Source organism: Arachis hypogaea, chromosome 16 (assembly GCF_003086295.3).
Source record: "Arachis hypogaea cultivar Tifrunner chromosome 16, arahy.Tifrunner.gnm2.J5K5, whole genome shotgun sequence".
Lineage (NCBI taxonomy): Eukaryota > Viridiplantae > Streptophyta > Magnoliopsida > Fabales > Fabaceae > Arachis > Arachis hypogaea.
The window spans coordinates 1,844,428-1,858,854 of record NC_092051.1 but is presented as its reverse complement, the minus strand read 5'-3'; the positions used below and the strand labels follow the sequence as shown (position 1 = coordinate 1,858,854).

Sequence of the window (14,427 nt, the reverse complement as noted above, 5' to 3'; positions counted from 1 at the left end):
TGCTTATCCCCTTGCTAACTTAGGCATCAGAGTGTCTTTGCAGGTACCACCCCCCATTCTGTCAAATACTCACAACTCGGACGGCAGTTTTTAAAAGCAAACCAAGTCGAAAACCATCTCCTTTCCCAATATTTAAGCTTCTCATTCAAGTCCAACCATCCGATTTTAGGAAAGTCTCAAAACAGTTTTATTCTATTTTCTGATGAAACTTATGTTACTCCAATTGAAAAAAAATAGTTTACTTTAATTTTTGTTATGATTAATAAAAAATTAGTTTATTTTAAATTATTTTATTAAAGTTTATTTAATTTTATTTTAATTTATTTTATTTTAGTATAGTTTATTGGTACACAATTTGTTAGGTTATGAATAGATCTCATATAAATTAGATTGGATTGACCATATTGTTAATATACTTTGACAACTGGTATAACATCTAATTATGTTTTTTATGTGTTTAAAATTTGTATTATTAGTTGGAGCCTCAATTTTAATTATGACTTTTTTGTTATGGTGCTCAGGTCTTATAGACGAGAAGAAATTATTAGTGCAGCTAAACAAAGAGATCATGACACACTCCAGACATGCTAGATATTTGAGAATGTAACCTATATGATATGATTGAATGGGACCATAACTTGGCATTAGTTTTCGCTTTAATCGAGAAATTATGTCTTAAATCCCATATTTTTCACCTGTCTTGTAGGGAGATTACCATATCCTATAAGACGTGGCATATCAGCTAGGACTGAATATTGATGGAGATTCTGTGAGCAGCTGCATCAGTTTATGAAAGAAGTTCTACGAGAAACATTCTATTGAGAACTTTTCTGTTAGGATCTATACCAAACTCAATGACAAACAGACACAAAAACAAGTGGATTGTTAACCTTTTATGGTTTTGAGATACGATATATAGGCAATTGGAGGTAGAGCTGCCAAAGGAGTATCTGATGCAGTACACCAGATGATCCATCATGTAGATCATTTAAGAGGTATTCATGTCCTTTTTTATTCTATTTATTATTGTACGGTCAGAAATAACAAGCTGTGTCAGCATAAGTTGTGCGTTTGTAAAGTAGTTAATCTCCTCCTTCTCCTCATAAAAAATTTTCATAGATTCAGTCTCTATACCTTCACCATTAGGATTAATTTAATAGGGATTCATTATTAAGTTTCTGATCGTAAAATTCTCACGACTTTAAAATTTACTTGTAACATCACATTATTAGAATCTTCAGCATTTGATCCCTCTTAACTACTATTAGATCATATATTAAGTTAACTATTAACCTTTCAAAATTTACTTGTAACATCACATTATTAAAATCTTCAGCATTTAATTCCTCTTAACTACTATCAGATCATATATTAAGTTAACTATCAACCTTTTAATATTCGTTCTGGCTATTTCACTTGAAGAGATACTATTATCAATATCCACAAAAGTCCCTTCACATAAGTTAGTCAGAAAAATAAATTAAATAACTCTAAGAGGTGTACATTTGTTCAACGACTGTGTCAACTTCTGATTAAACATATATCCTCATCAGCATATAATTGATATCTAAATTTCAAATTTTTATGCAATAATATGTCACTCAAAATAATTTATCTTTTAATTTTGAGAAAATATTGAAATATATTTTTTTTTAATCTAGATATTCACATATATGATCTGTATATATCGTAATATTTTTATTCTGTTTATATGTGACAATAATACTTGAAAAAGAAAAAAAAAGGTTTAGATTGTTTTTGAAGTTTATTTGGGGGATAATTGTTGTACAAAACTCTGTTTATTATTATTTGACATGTAATAATCTGAATTATTAATAACGCGTAATCCATTTCTTAAATACGTGTGAAATTTTATATTATTGAAAAGCTTAACGAAAACTCTTAACTTCTTAAATGGTACTACATTTATCAACATAGGAGAAATATCTATACAATAATTGTACTATGCTCATTTCTTTTTTTCAAATTTTCTCTTCAACTTTTACATTTTTCTCATAATAGAAAATACAAAATTTGCTATTTAAAAATACATTATTTCTCCTACTATATATCTATGTTTATGTTTTCCTATCTCTATATTTATGTGATAAATGAGATGATCAATGAAGCATCATGACACTTGCAAATTCTTCATAGCTAACTTGACCATCTCCATCCAAATCTGCCTCTCTAATCATTTGTTCAGCCTCTTCATCTGTCAACCTCTCTCCCATATTCATCATTACTTGTCTCAGCTGTAAAGCATCAAAACTAGTTTCTCAGTGATCCATGATAATCTCCACTTTGTTATCATAGTATCCGTTTTCCACTAATTTAGGTTATCACATATTATTTTTTAATAATAAAAAAAAAGTGTAAAAATAGCTTTAACATTTTGAACTAATCCCATATAACTATCTTTTTTTCTCTAAAGATTCAAAGAAACAATACCACCTATAATGTACTGACACGGATACTAGCACAACACGAAATTTTAAAATATTATATAATACGAAGACAAATATATATAAAATATAAAATATTTTTTAGATAAATTATAATAATATATTTATATTTTTTAATATTAAAATATAAATAATTTTTTAATTATTTTTAATGTCATATTTTAATTATAAAAAGTATTTAAAATATTTTTTATTTTAATAAATAATAATATATACTATTTCTAAATTTATTTTAAAAATACATGTTAAGAATAAAATTAAATACCCTGACATGTGATAATATTTAGATGTGTTCAAACGTATCTAGAGAAATTTTTTTTATTTTTTTAATAAGACACCGTTAAATACAATAAACATGTGTATCTGAAATATATCCGATACGCAGAGACAGAACTCAGTGAAATGTGTTTGTGCTTCATAGAAAACAACTGAAAACAGCGCAAAATTGATGTATGTTTTACCTCAGTGGCTGATATGTATCCATCTTGATCTCTATCAAATACTTTGAATGCTTCTTTTAGCTCCTCAGCCAAATTTTCCTGCCAAATCCATCAAAAATTAAGTTTCCAAATTGAAAGAGAGATTAGGCATGTTAAGCAAGGTAGAAGAAGCTAAGTACCTTCATTTTTGTAGCCATGATATTGATGAACTCTTCAAAATCTATGCTCCCACTCCCATCAATATCAACTTCACTAATCATATGTTGGATTTCTTCTTTTGTTGCATTACCTTCCAATGATTTAATAATGGTTGCCAATTCATCCACGCTAATAAATCCTATATACATACACTTTCATTCAAATTAGTTTAGTGCTTGTTTGTACGTTATTATTTTGATAAAAAAAGATATTTTTTTAATAAATTTTTTTTTTATTTTTTAGTATGTTTGACAAATTTTTAGTAGTAAAAGTAAAAGCACTAGAAAAATAAAAAAAAAAACATCTTTTTTGGAAAGCTGTAATTTACATATTTTTTTAAAAGATCTTTTTTTCTTAAAAAAAGATGTTTTTCATGTAATGAATAAACAAAAAAGTACTTTTATATTGTTATACCAAACATAATTAATAAATAAAAACATTTTTTTTACATGAGATACCTAAACATAAAATTACTTTTACTTTTTTCATAAAATCTTTTAAAAAAAGATAACTTGAAAAAAGATCTTTCCTCGCCCAAACAAGAAAAACAAACGAAACTCTTTAATTCAAGAAATTAAAAGAGTTTGGGATAAAAAAGAAAAATATACACACCGTCATGGTCCTTGTCAATGAAGCTAAAAGCTTCTCGGAATTCAGCAACTTGATCTTCTGTCAATGCATCTGGCGCCATGAAATTAAATTGCTGTTTGGAAATGGAAGAATAAATGAAAACACGAACACGATATATAATGAGAAAATGTGTTGTTCATTGTGTTTATATAGAAACATGTATACGCGTGTGGTGTGATCATAGTCAAAAGAGGACCAAGCCATAGAAATTTTCCAGAAGGGTCGTCGTCGTTATAGATTTATATTCAATGTGGGAAAAGTTGATTAACAATTCATATACACTTTCTGCTCCCATTTGATTCCAATTCCAACCAATAATTCTCTTTCATCCGTCAATCAAATAAGACTTTTACAATTTATTTCATCACACTTGCATGCCAATTTGCAATCTTTAACTCCACGGAATTGCATTGCATACATTAATACATATGTTTACTTGATTACTTACGTTTTGATGTAAAAGATGGTCATCCGGTTAGTAATAAATGAATTTGAATAATTTGAAGTTTAATTTTTATTATGATTTTTAATAAGAACAAACTTTTCTTAAACAACTAGACATATCATCGTCTCTGTGATTTTTTTTTTATTAGTTCAAGTTTTTAGAAAGAGTATTATATATTAAATTTTTTTTACTGAAAAAATAAGAGACGTGTTAGAAATATAATTATGGTGAAAACTCAGGTGAAGTCGACTTCACGTGAAGTTGATACCTGAGAGCCGTTAGATGATTTGACTGTTTTGACTGTTTTGACTAAATTTTTATCCAACGGCTCTTAGGTATCAACTTCACGTGAAGTCGACTTCACCTGAGTTTCCACCTATAATTATTCACATGTCTTTTTATATCTGTTTAAATTTATGAGATAAATGATAACAGTTAATAAAAAAATGAATGAACAGAAAAAAAATTAAGAGTTTGAATTCTTATTGTAAAAAGAAAAAGATAAATACTATTTTATTATTAGTTGAAAAAGAAACAGTTTCTAATTTTCTTTTATTTGACTATTGAAATGAAAAACTATTACGAGGAGCCATATTTATAAGTACGGATAACTTTTTTCAAAATATTATTTTGGACTTAAAAAACAAATAAATGAATAATGAAGAAATATAAGTAGATTGTAATAGCTTATTGCGCAGGTTATCTAAGTCCTTTATCCTTATCGGATTCTTGATATTTTTATAACTCATTAATGGAGAAATTAAAAAGCGTTTCAACATTCATAAAAGTGTGTTGTGATGACTTTTCTGATGGCTTGACTATATATAGCTTTTCATAAACAGAACCCCTTATTTATAAGCTTAGGAGGGAGACACATGATATAATATCAACTCCGTACTTTTAAATCAATCAAGTATTTGGGCAGAGTTTCAACATGGTCAGTAGTAAGACCTTGTAATTTTGTGGTTCCTGTTTAATATTGGAAAGCTAATATCAATTTAATTGTATATAGAACTTTTCTTTTTTATTTTGGTTCTTTTAACAGCATTTGTATGCCAACAAAAAAATTTGACATATTTTTCTATAAAAAATATTAAAAAATTATTAAAATTTATTATTTTTATTCATTAATTAATTATTAATATTTAAAAATATAAAATAAAATATATTATTAAATTATTAAATTAAAAAAATTAAGTTGATAATTAAGTAATAATAAAAAATAATAAATTCTGATATTTCTATAATATTTTTTTTAAATTTGTTTATATTTTGGTTATAAAAAAATATAAGTAAATAACTATTAACCAGTCAACTTTAAACAATTGTAATTAATAATTATTAATTTTGTATTTTTAAAAAATAAAATTTAAATAACTACTAATTAACGATAATTAATTAGTATAGAGCGCAGTTCAAACGATTTTGTTAAGTAGACAATAATTTTAAAATTGATCCAATAAAGTAAAAACACACTACATCCTTATAAAAATCACAAGTGGAAAAAGGAGATTATCCTATGTATAACTCCGTTGTTCACTAAACTTGTTGTCTCTCTATATTTTTTCCAATTTAAAAATACTTATTAACTTATTTTTGGTAGATCTTTATTAATTATCTAGCGGAATTGTTTAGTTATATTTTTCCTATACCAACAACAACAAAACTACCCACATGGACAATTTAGATAGAATTATGTGGCCATAACAGAAGCTCCTTCATGACAAATGCCGGGGCTTCTTATACTATTATGACGATTAGTTATTATAATTAATTAAAAGTAACACATCAAAACAAACAAGTTTGATGGAAATTTGAGTGCGTAGGAAGAAGAAGTGGGAGGATAAACATAAACAATTAAATTAAGCAGCGCGTTGAACAATGTTTGAATGCGATAAAAGGCTGAGTCGGCGCTGTCATCGCGTCTATCAAATATCAACAACGCCGCAACTCCATGGTTGTGACTTGTGAGAACAGCTCCCAACACAAGTACACAACTATAAACGCATTCTATATACCAATAATCTAAGTTCACACCTTATATTCATTCATTCATAATTCTTATTTTCTTCACCTATAAAATTCATCAATAAATTTATGTTCTTTATAAACTACTCACTCCTGCAAAATTCACATTCATTCGAAATTCTCTTCTATAATATTTTAATAATTATACTACGTATATATAAAATATCAACATGAAATACACATTGATTTAACGACTTATTTATATATTATCAACTTTTATTTAGGTCAATATTATTCTTTGTTATTTTCATTTCATATATATATTTTTTTGGTGACTGAAATAAATTAAACAAAGAAAAACAAAATAAACAAAACAAGGAATTGCCTAAATAGAGGGACAGTCCCGTTCAAGACTACTCTTAAACTCCTCTCAAGGTGAAAGTAACTCCGCATGCGAAAGTTGTAACTTCATCGCCATCTTTGCCATAGTATCTGCCACCGTGTTTGCATCTCTCATAATCAAACGAAAGTCAACCCGCCAATTCCAATGCATGATATCTCTTATTTTAAGCACCAGTGGATCAATAAACCCAAAAGCATCTTGAGTAACAAGATTAAATGCTTCCACAATCCACACAATCCGTCTCACAAATAACATCTCGTTGACCCACATCCCAAGCTAAGAGATATCCTCTCCAAATAGCAAACAATTCTCCTTGAAGAATACTATTACTCTCAATCATTCTCAAACACCCCCTTTACCAGCTCCCATTACAATCTCTAATAACACAAGCAAAACCAACACTATCACCCGAACCAAAATAACTAGCATCACAATTAATCTTAAAAGTACCAATAGATGGGGATTCCAAAAACCATTTAGAGTAGAGGGAAGAGACATACGTTGTAATTCAAAAATATTCCTAAGCTCCTTTTCTGGAGTTAATGCCAAACAAATCACTTTTTCCGGAGGCCAAGTTTCATGGGGATTAAAGATGTCATTATTCCTTACTCGCCATATCCACCAAAGTCCCGAAAAAAACTTGAACGGATGCTCTCTGCTATGATACAAAAACCAGTTCTTCAATTCCAAAGGATGACAAGAAATATCCAACCTATGCCAGACAAGCTGAGCTTTTGGACAATCCCGAATACAATGTAAAACCGATTCCTAACTAGAAAGACATCTTGGACACCTATCTGATGACGACATCCCTCTTCTAAAGCGAAAACTTGCAGTAGGAAGAGCCTCCTTAAGACACAACCAAGCCAAAAACTTATGCTTTTCCGGAACAAGCTGACGCCAAAGCCAAAGCCAATTCTCCCGCTCCTCCCAACCAAACAGCTGCTTACACAACCACAAGTAACCATTGCGCGAGTCATAGACTTTGGCAGCAGACCCACTCCAATACCAACCCACTTCCGGACCTGCTTGTTCATCTGGATTGTAAGAGAGAATATTATCTTTCAGATTTTGAGATAAAGGAGAATAAAGAGTATCCAAATGCCACCTACCAACCGACCAAATATCCTGTATCCGGAGATTCGAATCAGAAATGTGAACATAATCAATCTCATTAGATAACTGTCCTTCTCTCCTCCAGCTAGAAAACCAAAAATTCTGGTTCAAATCTCCAATACACCAAGCAAACCCATCCTTCAACACTTCCCAAGCCTTGCAAAGACACCTCCAAATGGGAGAGTCCTTGTTCTTAGGATAACTAAAACAGTCATATAGAGATGATCGGTATTTGGCATCCAACAATTGGACCCATAGCTTGTTTGGCTGCTGGAAAAAAGTCCAAACTAGCTTCCCAAGAAGAGCAATATTTACACAATAAGGATCTCTAATCCCCAAACCTCCATATTTTTTTGGAGTAACCAGTACCTTCCAACTAACAAGATTCAATCCTCTTCCATCAACTTGTCCTTTCCAAAAAAAATTCCTCATCATAGACTCCAATTTACTAATGATTCCTTTGAGAAAAATAGAGACCTGCATCTGGTACGTGGGAATAGCAGCAGCAACAGAATTAACCAAGCAGAGCCTACCAGCCCGATTGAGTAAACTTCCTTTCCAGCTTGCTAGCCTACTCCGAATCTTATCCAGGACACCATTGAAAGCTGAACGAGTCACCCTAGAATGGCTAAGGGTAACTCCAAGATACTTGCCCAAGTCCTGGACAAATCTGATAGAGGATACCCTAGTGAAAACCTCTTTCCTTGTTGCAGAGACATTCTTGGAGCAAAGCGCTTTAGACTTCTCGACATTAATCTTCATCCCAGATGCTTTACAAAAAGTCTCTAAAATCAACATCACATTTTGCACTTGTCTCTTTGTAGCTCTACAGATATGGGTGGCAGGAGTACCCGAACCCGCGGGTACCCGACCCGCCCCTACCCGGCTGGGGCGGGTCCTGAACGGGGCGGGGTGTTGATCGGGGCAGGGCGGGGTCGGGTTCATGGTAAACCCGCCCCGGAGTGTACATATACTCCCTCATATATATATATATATATATATATATATATATATATATATATATATATATATATATATATATATATATATATATATATATATATATATATATCACTTTTAGCAATTAGGGTTTCCTCCCTCATACGGTCATACCCACCTACCCACATACCCAAATCCCAGAAACACACACAGCACTCACTTACCCAGATTTCAGAAACCCACACAGCAGCCACCTTGCTCACCGCCTCCGTGGCTCACCGCCGCTGTTGCACGCTTTGCTCAGTCGCTCACCGCCGTCGTCGCGCAGTCGCTCACATTGCCGCTCTCCCTCACCGTACTCACTTCGCTCGGACTTCTCTCGTTGCCGTCACTCTCCTCGCTGTTCGTCTCTTCGATTTGCATTCTCCGGTCCCTCCTTCCACTGTCGTCGTCTCACTGGTAAGCCGCAAGCACTTCTCCTTTACTCACTACTTACATATTACTGGCTTGCTCTTTGCTTCTTGCCTTCTCCAGATTTGTTTTCTGTGAGTAGATTTTATAATTTATTTTTCTTATGTTAAAACAGTTAAACTTGACTTTTCATTAATATTATGTAAATTGTTGACGGAGGACTTCTTTGAGTACAATAATTATTGATCTTGAAAAATTCCTAAATGACTATATAAAGAATGATGTCCTCAGTCCTCAGGAATTTGTTGGCCCTGCCAAGGTCCTCTCCTTTTAAAGAAATTAACATTTGCTTTGCTGAGTTGGTTTATGTTATTATGTACTTCTTTAAAGCATGAGCTTTGCAATTTGTTTGAGTAATAACTGTAAGTTTTCTTACTAGCTAATAAGAATCGGCCTAATTTATGTGTGTTGGCCTTATGTATCTTTATTTTTTTAAATCAAAGTATGTTTGGAAACTGAAATTATCTATTACTTCTCATTTTTTATGTTGTATATATATCATATGGCTTTCCTGTTTAAGCATTGTTTATGGCTTTCCTGATTAATATTTTCTAAAAATCAAGATACTTGTGGTAGTTATAAAATTGAAGGCTGATTATCCATAATGCCATGGATTCCTTTGGAGCTGATTCAGAGTCAGTCAATGAATGTGATCCTTTTGTATATTCTTGTGATTTGTGCTTGATTAATTATAATTGATTTCAATCTAACACCATCAAGTCATCATGCTTGCTATGTATACACATGAAACTCATTTAGGTAATGAGTGATTCACTTGCTGCTTATAATGAGATATGAGGTACACTAACTCTTTAAATACAAAATCTTATCTTTCTTCTCTCTAGCTGCTTAGTGCTTATTATTTTTCTTTTTTCTTTCCCTTGGTCTCTTGTATCAAAGTTGGTGATGTTACAGCTTACATTTAGTATTGTTGTATCAAATTTGCTTATTAAATTATTAACCCGTTGACTGTAAATTTGTTACTCTTATTTTATACAATGAATTTTATTAGAATTAACATTGAATAAACTTAATTTTTTTTAAAAGTTAGTTCTTGTCAAGATGGTTTAAGTATTTAGAGAAGAGACTACAGTGTGATATTATTGTGTTAGTCATAAAAATTTCTGATAGCATAAAGATGAGTTAATTTGTTACACTTGTCACAAAGAGTGAGTGTCTATTATTGTTATCTTTTTTATGATTGATAATTTGATTTTGTGCTGTGGATTGTTGATTTTGAGTTGTTGATTGTTGATGGCTGATTAATAATCTGGTTTTATGATATTATTTATCATTTTTTATGTCTTTTCCAACAGCATTCTATATGGTTTGCTTAGTTTTTCAATTCCATCAATGTAGGTTCTTTAAGATAGTTTCATGGCTAGTAATGCTAGAGAGGACACATTTTTTATGTTAATTTTTTACTTAATACTAATTAACTTATTAATTGTTATCTCTTTGAATTTCAGGTTTGAATCTTGACCTCCAAACCTTTAATGATGATGAAGATGTTGAAAGTGATTAAGAATAAAGATTGAAGACTCTTATATTTAATTATGTAATATTTTTATTATAGTGTTAAATTTGTAGTAATCAAACATTAACTTTTTTTACTTTCAAGTTATTTGACGTTGTATGAATTTTATGTTTATATTTTAATTTAAGTATAAATTTTAAATTATTATTAGAATTTATATATGAATATTCAAAAATTAAAATGTTAATTAATTTTGATCGGGGCAGGTAGGGGCGGGGCGGGTACCCGCAGGGGCGGGTTAGGGTAGAACAGTTTACTACCCGCGGGTAGGGGTGGGGCGGGTAGTAGTAGGGTCAAAGGAGGGCGGGGCGGGGTCGGGTAGGGCAAAAACCCGCCCCTACCCGCCCCATTGCCACCCCTATCTACAAAACAGAAGCAAGTCATCTGCAAACATTAAGTGGGATATTCTTGGTCCCCCTCTAGAAATAGCAACCGGCTCCCACAAGCCCAAATCAACCTGATGACTAATAAAGCATGCCAATCGATCCATACACAACACAAAAAGATAGGGTGACATAGGGTCTCCTTGTCTAAGACCTCGGCTAGGAGTAAAGCCATTCAGACGACTCCCATTCCAAAGAATAGATAAGGAAGAAGCAGTGACACAATTCATAATCAAATTAAGCGTAGGAATAGGAAAATCAAAGCTTTTAAGGGTATGAACTAAAAACCTCCGGTCAACTCTGTCATAAGCTTTCTCCAGATCAATCTTAAAGGCCAGTGTGCCTTTCTTTGATTTAGTCTTCTTCATAAAGTGGAGGACTTCTTGAGCAATAATGATGTTGTCAGGAGTTCCTCGTCCCGGAATAAATCCTCCTTGAAGCGGGCCAACAATCTCCGCAAGATGAGGACGAAGCCTATTAACAAGGACCTTCGTGATGATCTTGTAAACTACATTGCAGAGACTAATCGGCCTGAAATCTTTCATAGATACCGGTGATTCAACCTTTGGAATGAGAACCAGTAAAGTCTCCAACATTCTCGGATCAAGAGGAACACCGGAGAATGCCTGCTTAACCATCTTCCAAACATCAAGACCAATTATCTCCCAATATTCTTTGAAGAAGAAAGCTTGAAACCCATCAGGACCCGGAGCTTTAAAAGAGTTCATGTGAAAAACAGCTGCTTTGACTTCCTCCATAGTAATTGGTGTCGTAAGGTTATTGCAAGCTTCCTCATTCAGAGAAGGAAGAGGCACATCACCAAGGCAACCCAAATCAACATCATCCAAATGACAGAATAAGCTTTTATAGAAAGACTCTGCTTCTTGACTCAGAACCTCTGGATCAATTTCCCACACTCCATCCTTGAGAAAAAGGCCATGAATCTTATTATGCTTCCTTCGCGCAAGAGTTTGAATATGAAAGAATCTTGTATTCCTATCCCCAAACCTTACCCACTGCTCTCTGGACTTTTGGAACCATAGGAGCTCTTCTTGCACTAGAGTATTATTATAATCATCAAGCAACTGTTGCTCTTTCTGACGCAAATAAATACTATCCACCACTTCCAAACGCTTTTGTAAATAATTAATCTGCTGCTCTAATTCACATTTCTTAACAAAAATGTTACCAAATACCTTCGAGTTAAACTCTAGTGAATTCTTCTGTACTTCCGAAAGCTTGCCATGAATTCCTCTATTACCAGACCACCATGATTGGTTCACAATATCCCTATACCCAGGATGAGTAGCCCAAGCAGCAACAAATCGGAAAGGTCGATTCCCTTTAGGCTGAGAACGACCTTTACAACGCACCAAAATAGGGCAATGATCAGACTGAAGCCTATTTAAAACTTCTGCATAAGCCTCTGGAAAGATAGATAACCAACTACTATTTATACATACTCGATCAAGATTTTTTGCCACGTCAACATAATTTTTCACCCTCCTGTACCAAGAAAACCGCCTCCCAATAGTCTTCAAATCAAACAAACCACTATCCCCTAATGAAGTAGCAAACATGTCGGCTCTTTGATGAAAAAATTGACAGCCCTTAGATTCATGAGAAAATTTGACTTCATTAAAATCACCAAGAACAATCCAAGGTCCTTGAAAAACCATGGATTGTGCAACAAGATAATCCCAAAGGAGAACCCTTTTATTAAATTGAGGACTGCCATAAATACCACTACACCTCCAAATTAAATTATCAAAGTGAACCTCAACAGTAACACCTTGATCAAAAGCATCAATGAACTTACAACAAACACCCTTCATAGAGGATAGAAACAAAATACCTCCCTTATGTCCCTCTGCTTCTACTATACCAACAGAGTGATATCCCAACATTTTCCAAAATAATTTTAAATGCTGAAAAGGGGAGTGAGTTTCAACCACAATAAAGAAAATATGTCTAAATTTCCTAACAAGTTCCTTACAATGCACCCGGGCTAACTTATTAGAAGCACCCCTAATATTCCAAACAATCATATTTAAACTATCCATAAATAATAGGGACAGAATAAATAAGAACATAAACTCTAAACAGAATCACCAACCTCAATAGGTGGTTTGTCCTGCGGTACTGGCACACTCTGATCCTCAATAATTGCCACCTTTGGACCTCCTGACACTGCACCTGCCATGCTTCCATCTACTAAGGTTTCCTCCGTTGTGCCACCATTTTTATCAACTGGCGAGTTTTGCAAGGAGGAAGGCCGAGGACGCTTCCGTAGAGAAATTCCACGACGTGCAGGAGTTCTGCGCGATGGAGATGGCGCAATTTCATGTTTTTCTCGCTTCCCCATCCTAATGCCAATTGATTTGCCTCCATCACCATGCAAATTGGGTCTTGGAACCCTTCTCGAACCAAACTTGTGCTGCTTTCCATCTTGGTCCTTCAAACCTGATGACTGGCCCATTGTGAATTTTCCCTTACGCAGCACTTATTGCCAGCCCTCTCCATCATCCATGCATGCCTCATTAACATGACCATCAGGCACGTGAGGAGCCAATGATTCCGTAACTACATCCTTCCCTTTAACAACTCCTAATTTCTCACCCAAATTACGAGGATTCTCACCCAAATCACGAGCTTCTGATTCAGCCTCTTGTTGAATCTCATGATTGTTGTGTGGCACTAATGTCGGGGCTTCATTATTTTTTTCATCACCAAAGAAATTTCCGTTTCCTTCCAAGGACTCCTTCTCCATGCACAACGATTTATCATGCCCATACCGTGCACAAGTAGCACAAATCAACTGTAAACTCTCGTACTCCACTTCATAAGTCACACCCTCCACTATAATATGTTTGATTACAGGCAACTCAAGATTAATTTGAACACAAGCTCGGGCATATTTTCCTCTTTCTGCAAGCTTAGTAGCCAAATCTACTTTCACCGGAATCCCTATTGCAGAAGCAATTCGCAGCATTGCTTGTTCCTGGTAGCACCAAATTGGAAGTTCCGAGACTCGAATCCATACCAGCGTTGATCCAAATGATTTTTCGCATGGCCTAAAATCCACATCCCATGGCTTTACTGCAACATAGTGACCGTCTATCAACCACGGGCCACCAAGAATGACTTTCTCACGATTCGCAGCAATATCAAATTTAACCAAAAAATATCCAAACCCCACATCCAACAAATCAAACCCTCCTTTGATGCGCCATACTATCCGAAGCTTATGCATGAGAGCCGCGTAGCCATAATGCTTATCCAGCACCTTGATCATGATGTCTTCCTTATAATTCAGCTAGACAGCTCTTTGCCTCCTTGGTAAAACTTACACTTGGTGGACGAGAATCACCCTGCTTACCTGTCACCGTCGTGATACCATCCCCACATAAAGACCCTACTAATGCAAAGGCC

At 33.6% G+C, this 14,427-nt stretch overlaps 1 protein-coding gene across 2 annotated transcripts; it reads right to left on the bottom strand.

Annotated features, from left to right (window-relative positions):
- Nucleotides 1-1,950: 1,950 nt before the first annotated feature.
- Nucleotides 1,951-3,866, bottom strand: LOC112759059 (uncharacterized). 2 transcript variants are annotated; one of them, XM_025807884.2, is made up of 4 exons: nucleotides 3,716-3,866; nucleotides 3,085-3,242; nucleotides 2,927-3,004; nucleotides 1,951-2,255 (listed from the first exon to the last, which is right to left on the bottom strand). In XM_025807884.2, exons 1-4 carry the CDS (start codon nucleotides 3,792-3,794, stop codon nucleotides 2,121-2,123), a joined length of 450 nt encoding a protein of 149 aa, XP_025663669.1. In that variant the 5' UTR covers nucleotides 3,795-3,866; the 3' UTR covers nucleotides 1,951-2,120. The 2 variants fall into 2 exon arrangements, with proteins under 2 accessions (XP_025663669.1, XP_025663670.1); XM_025807885.2 differs by having other exon boundaries at nucleotides 3,085-3,255; nucleotides 3,716-3,842.
- Between the last annotated feature and the right edge of the window lie 10,561 nt (nucleotides 3,867-14,427).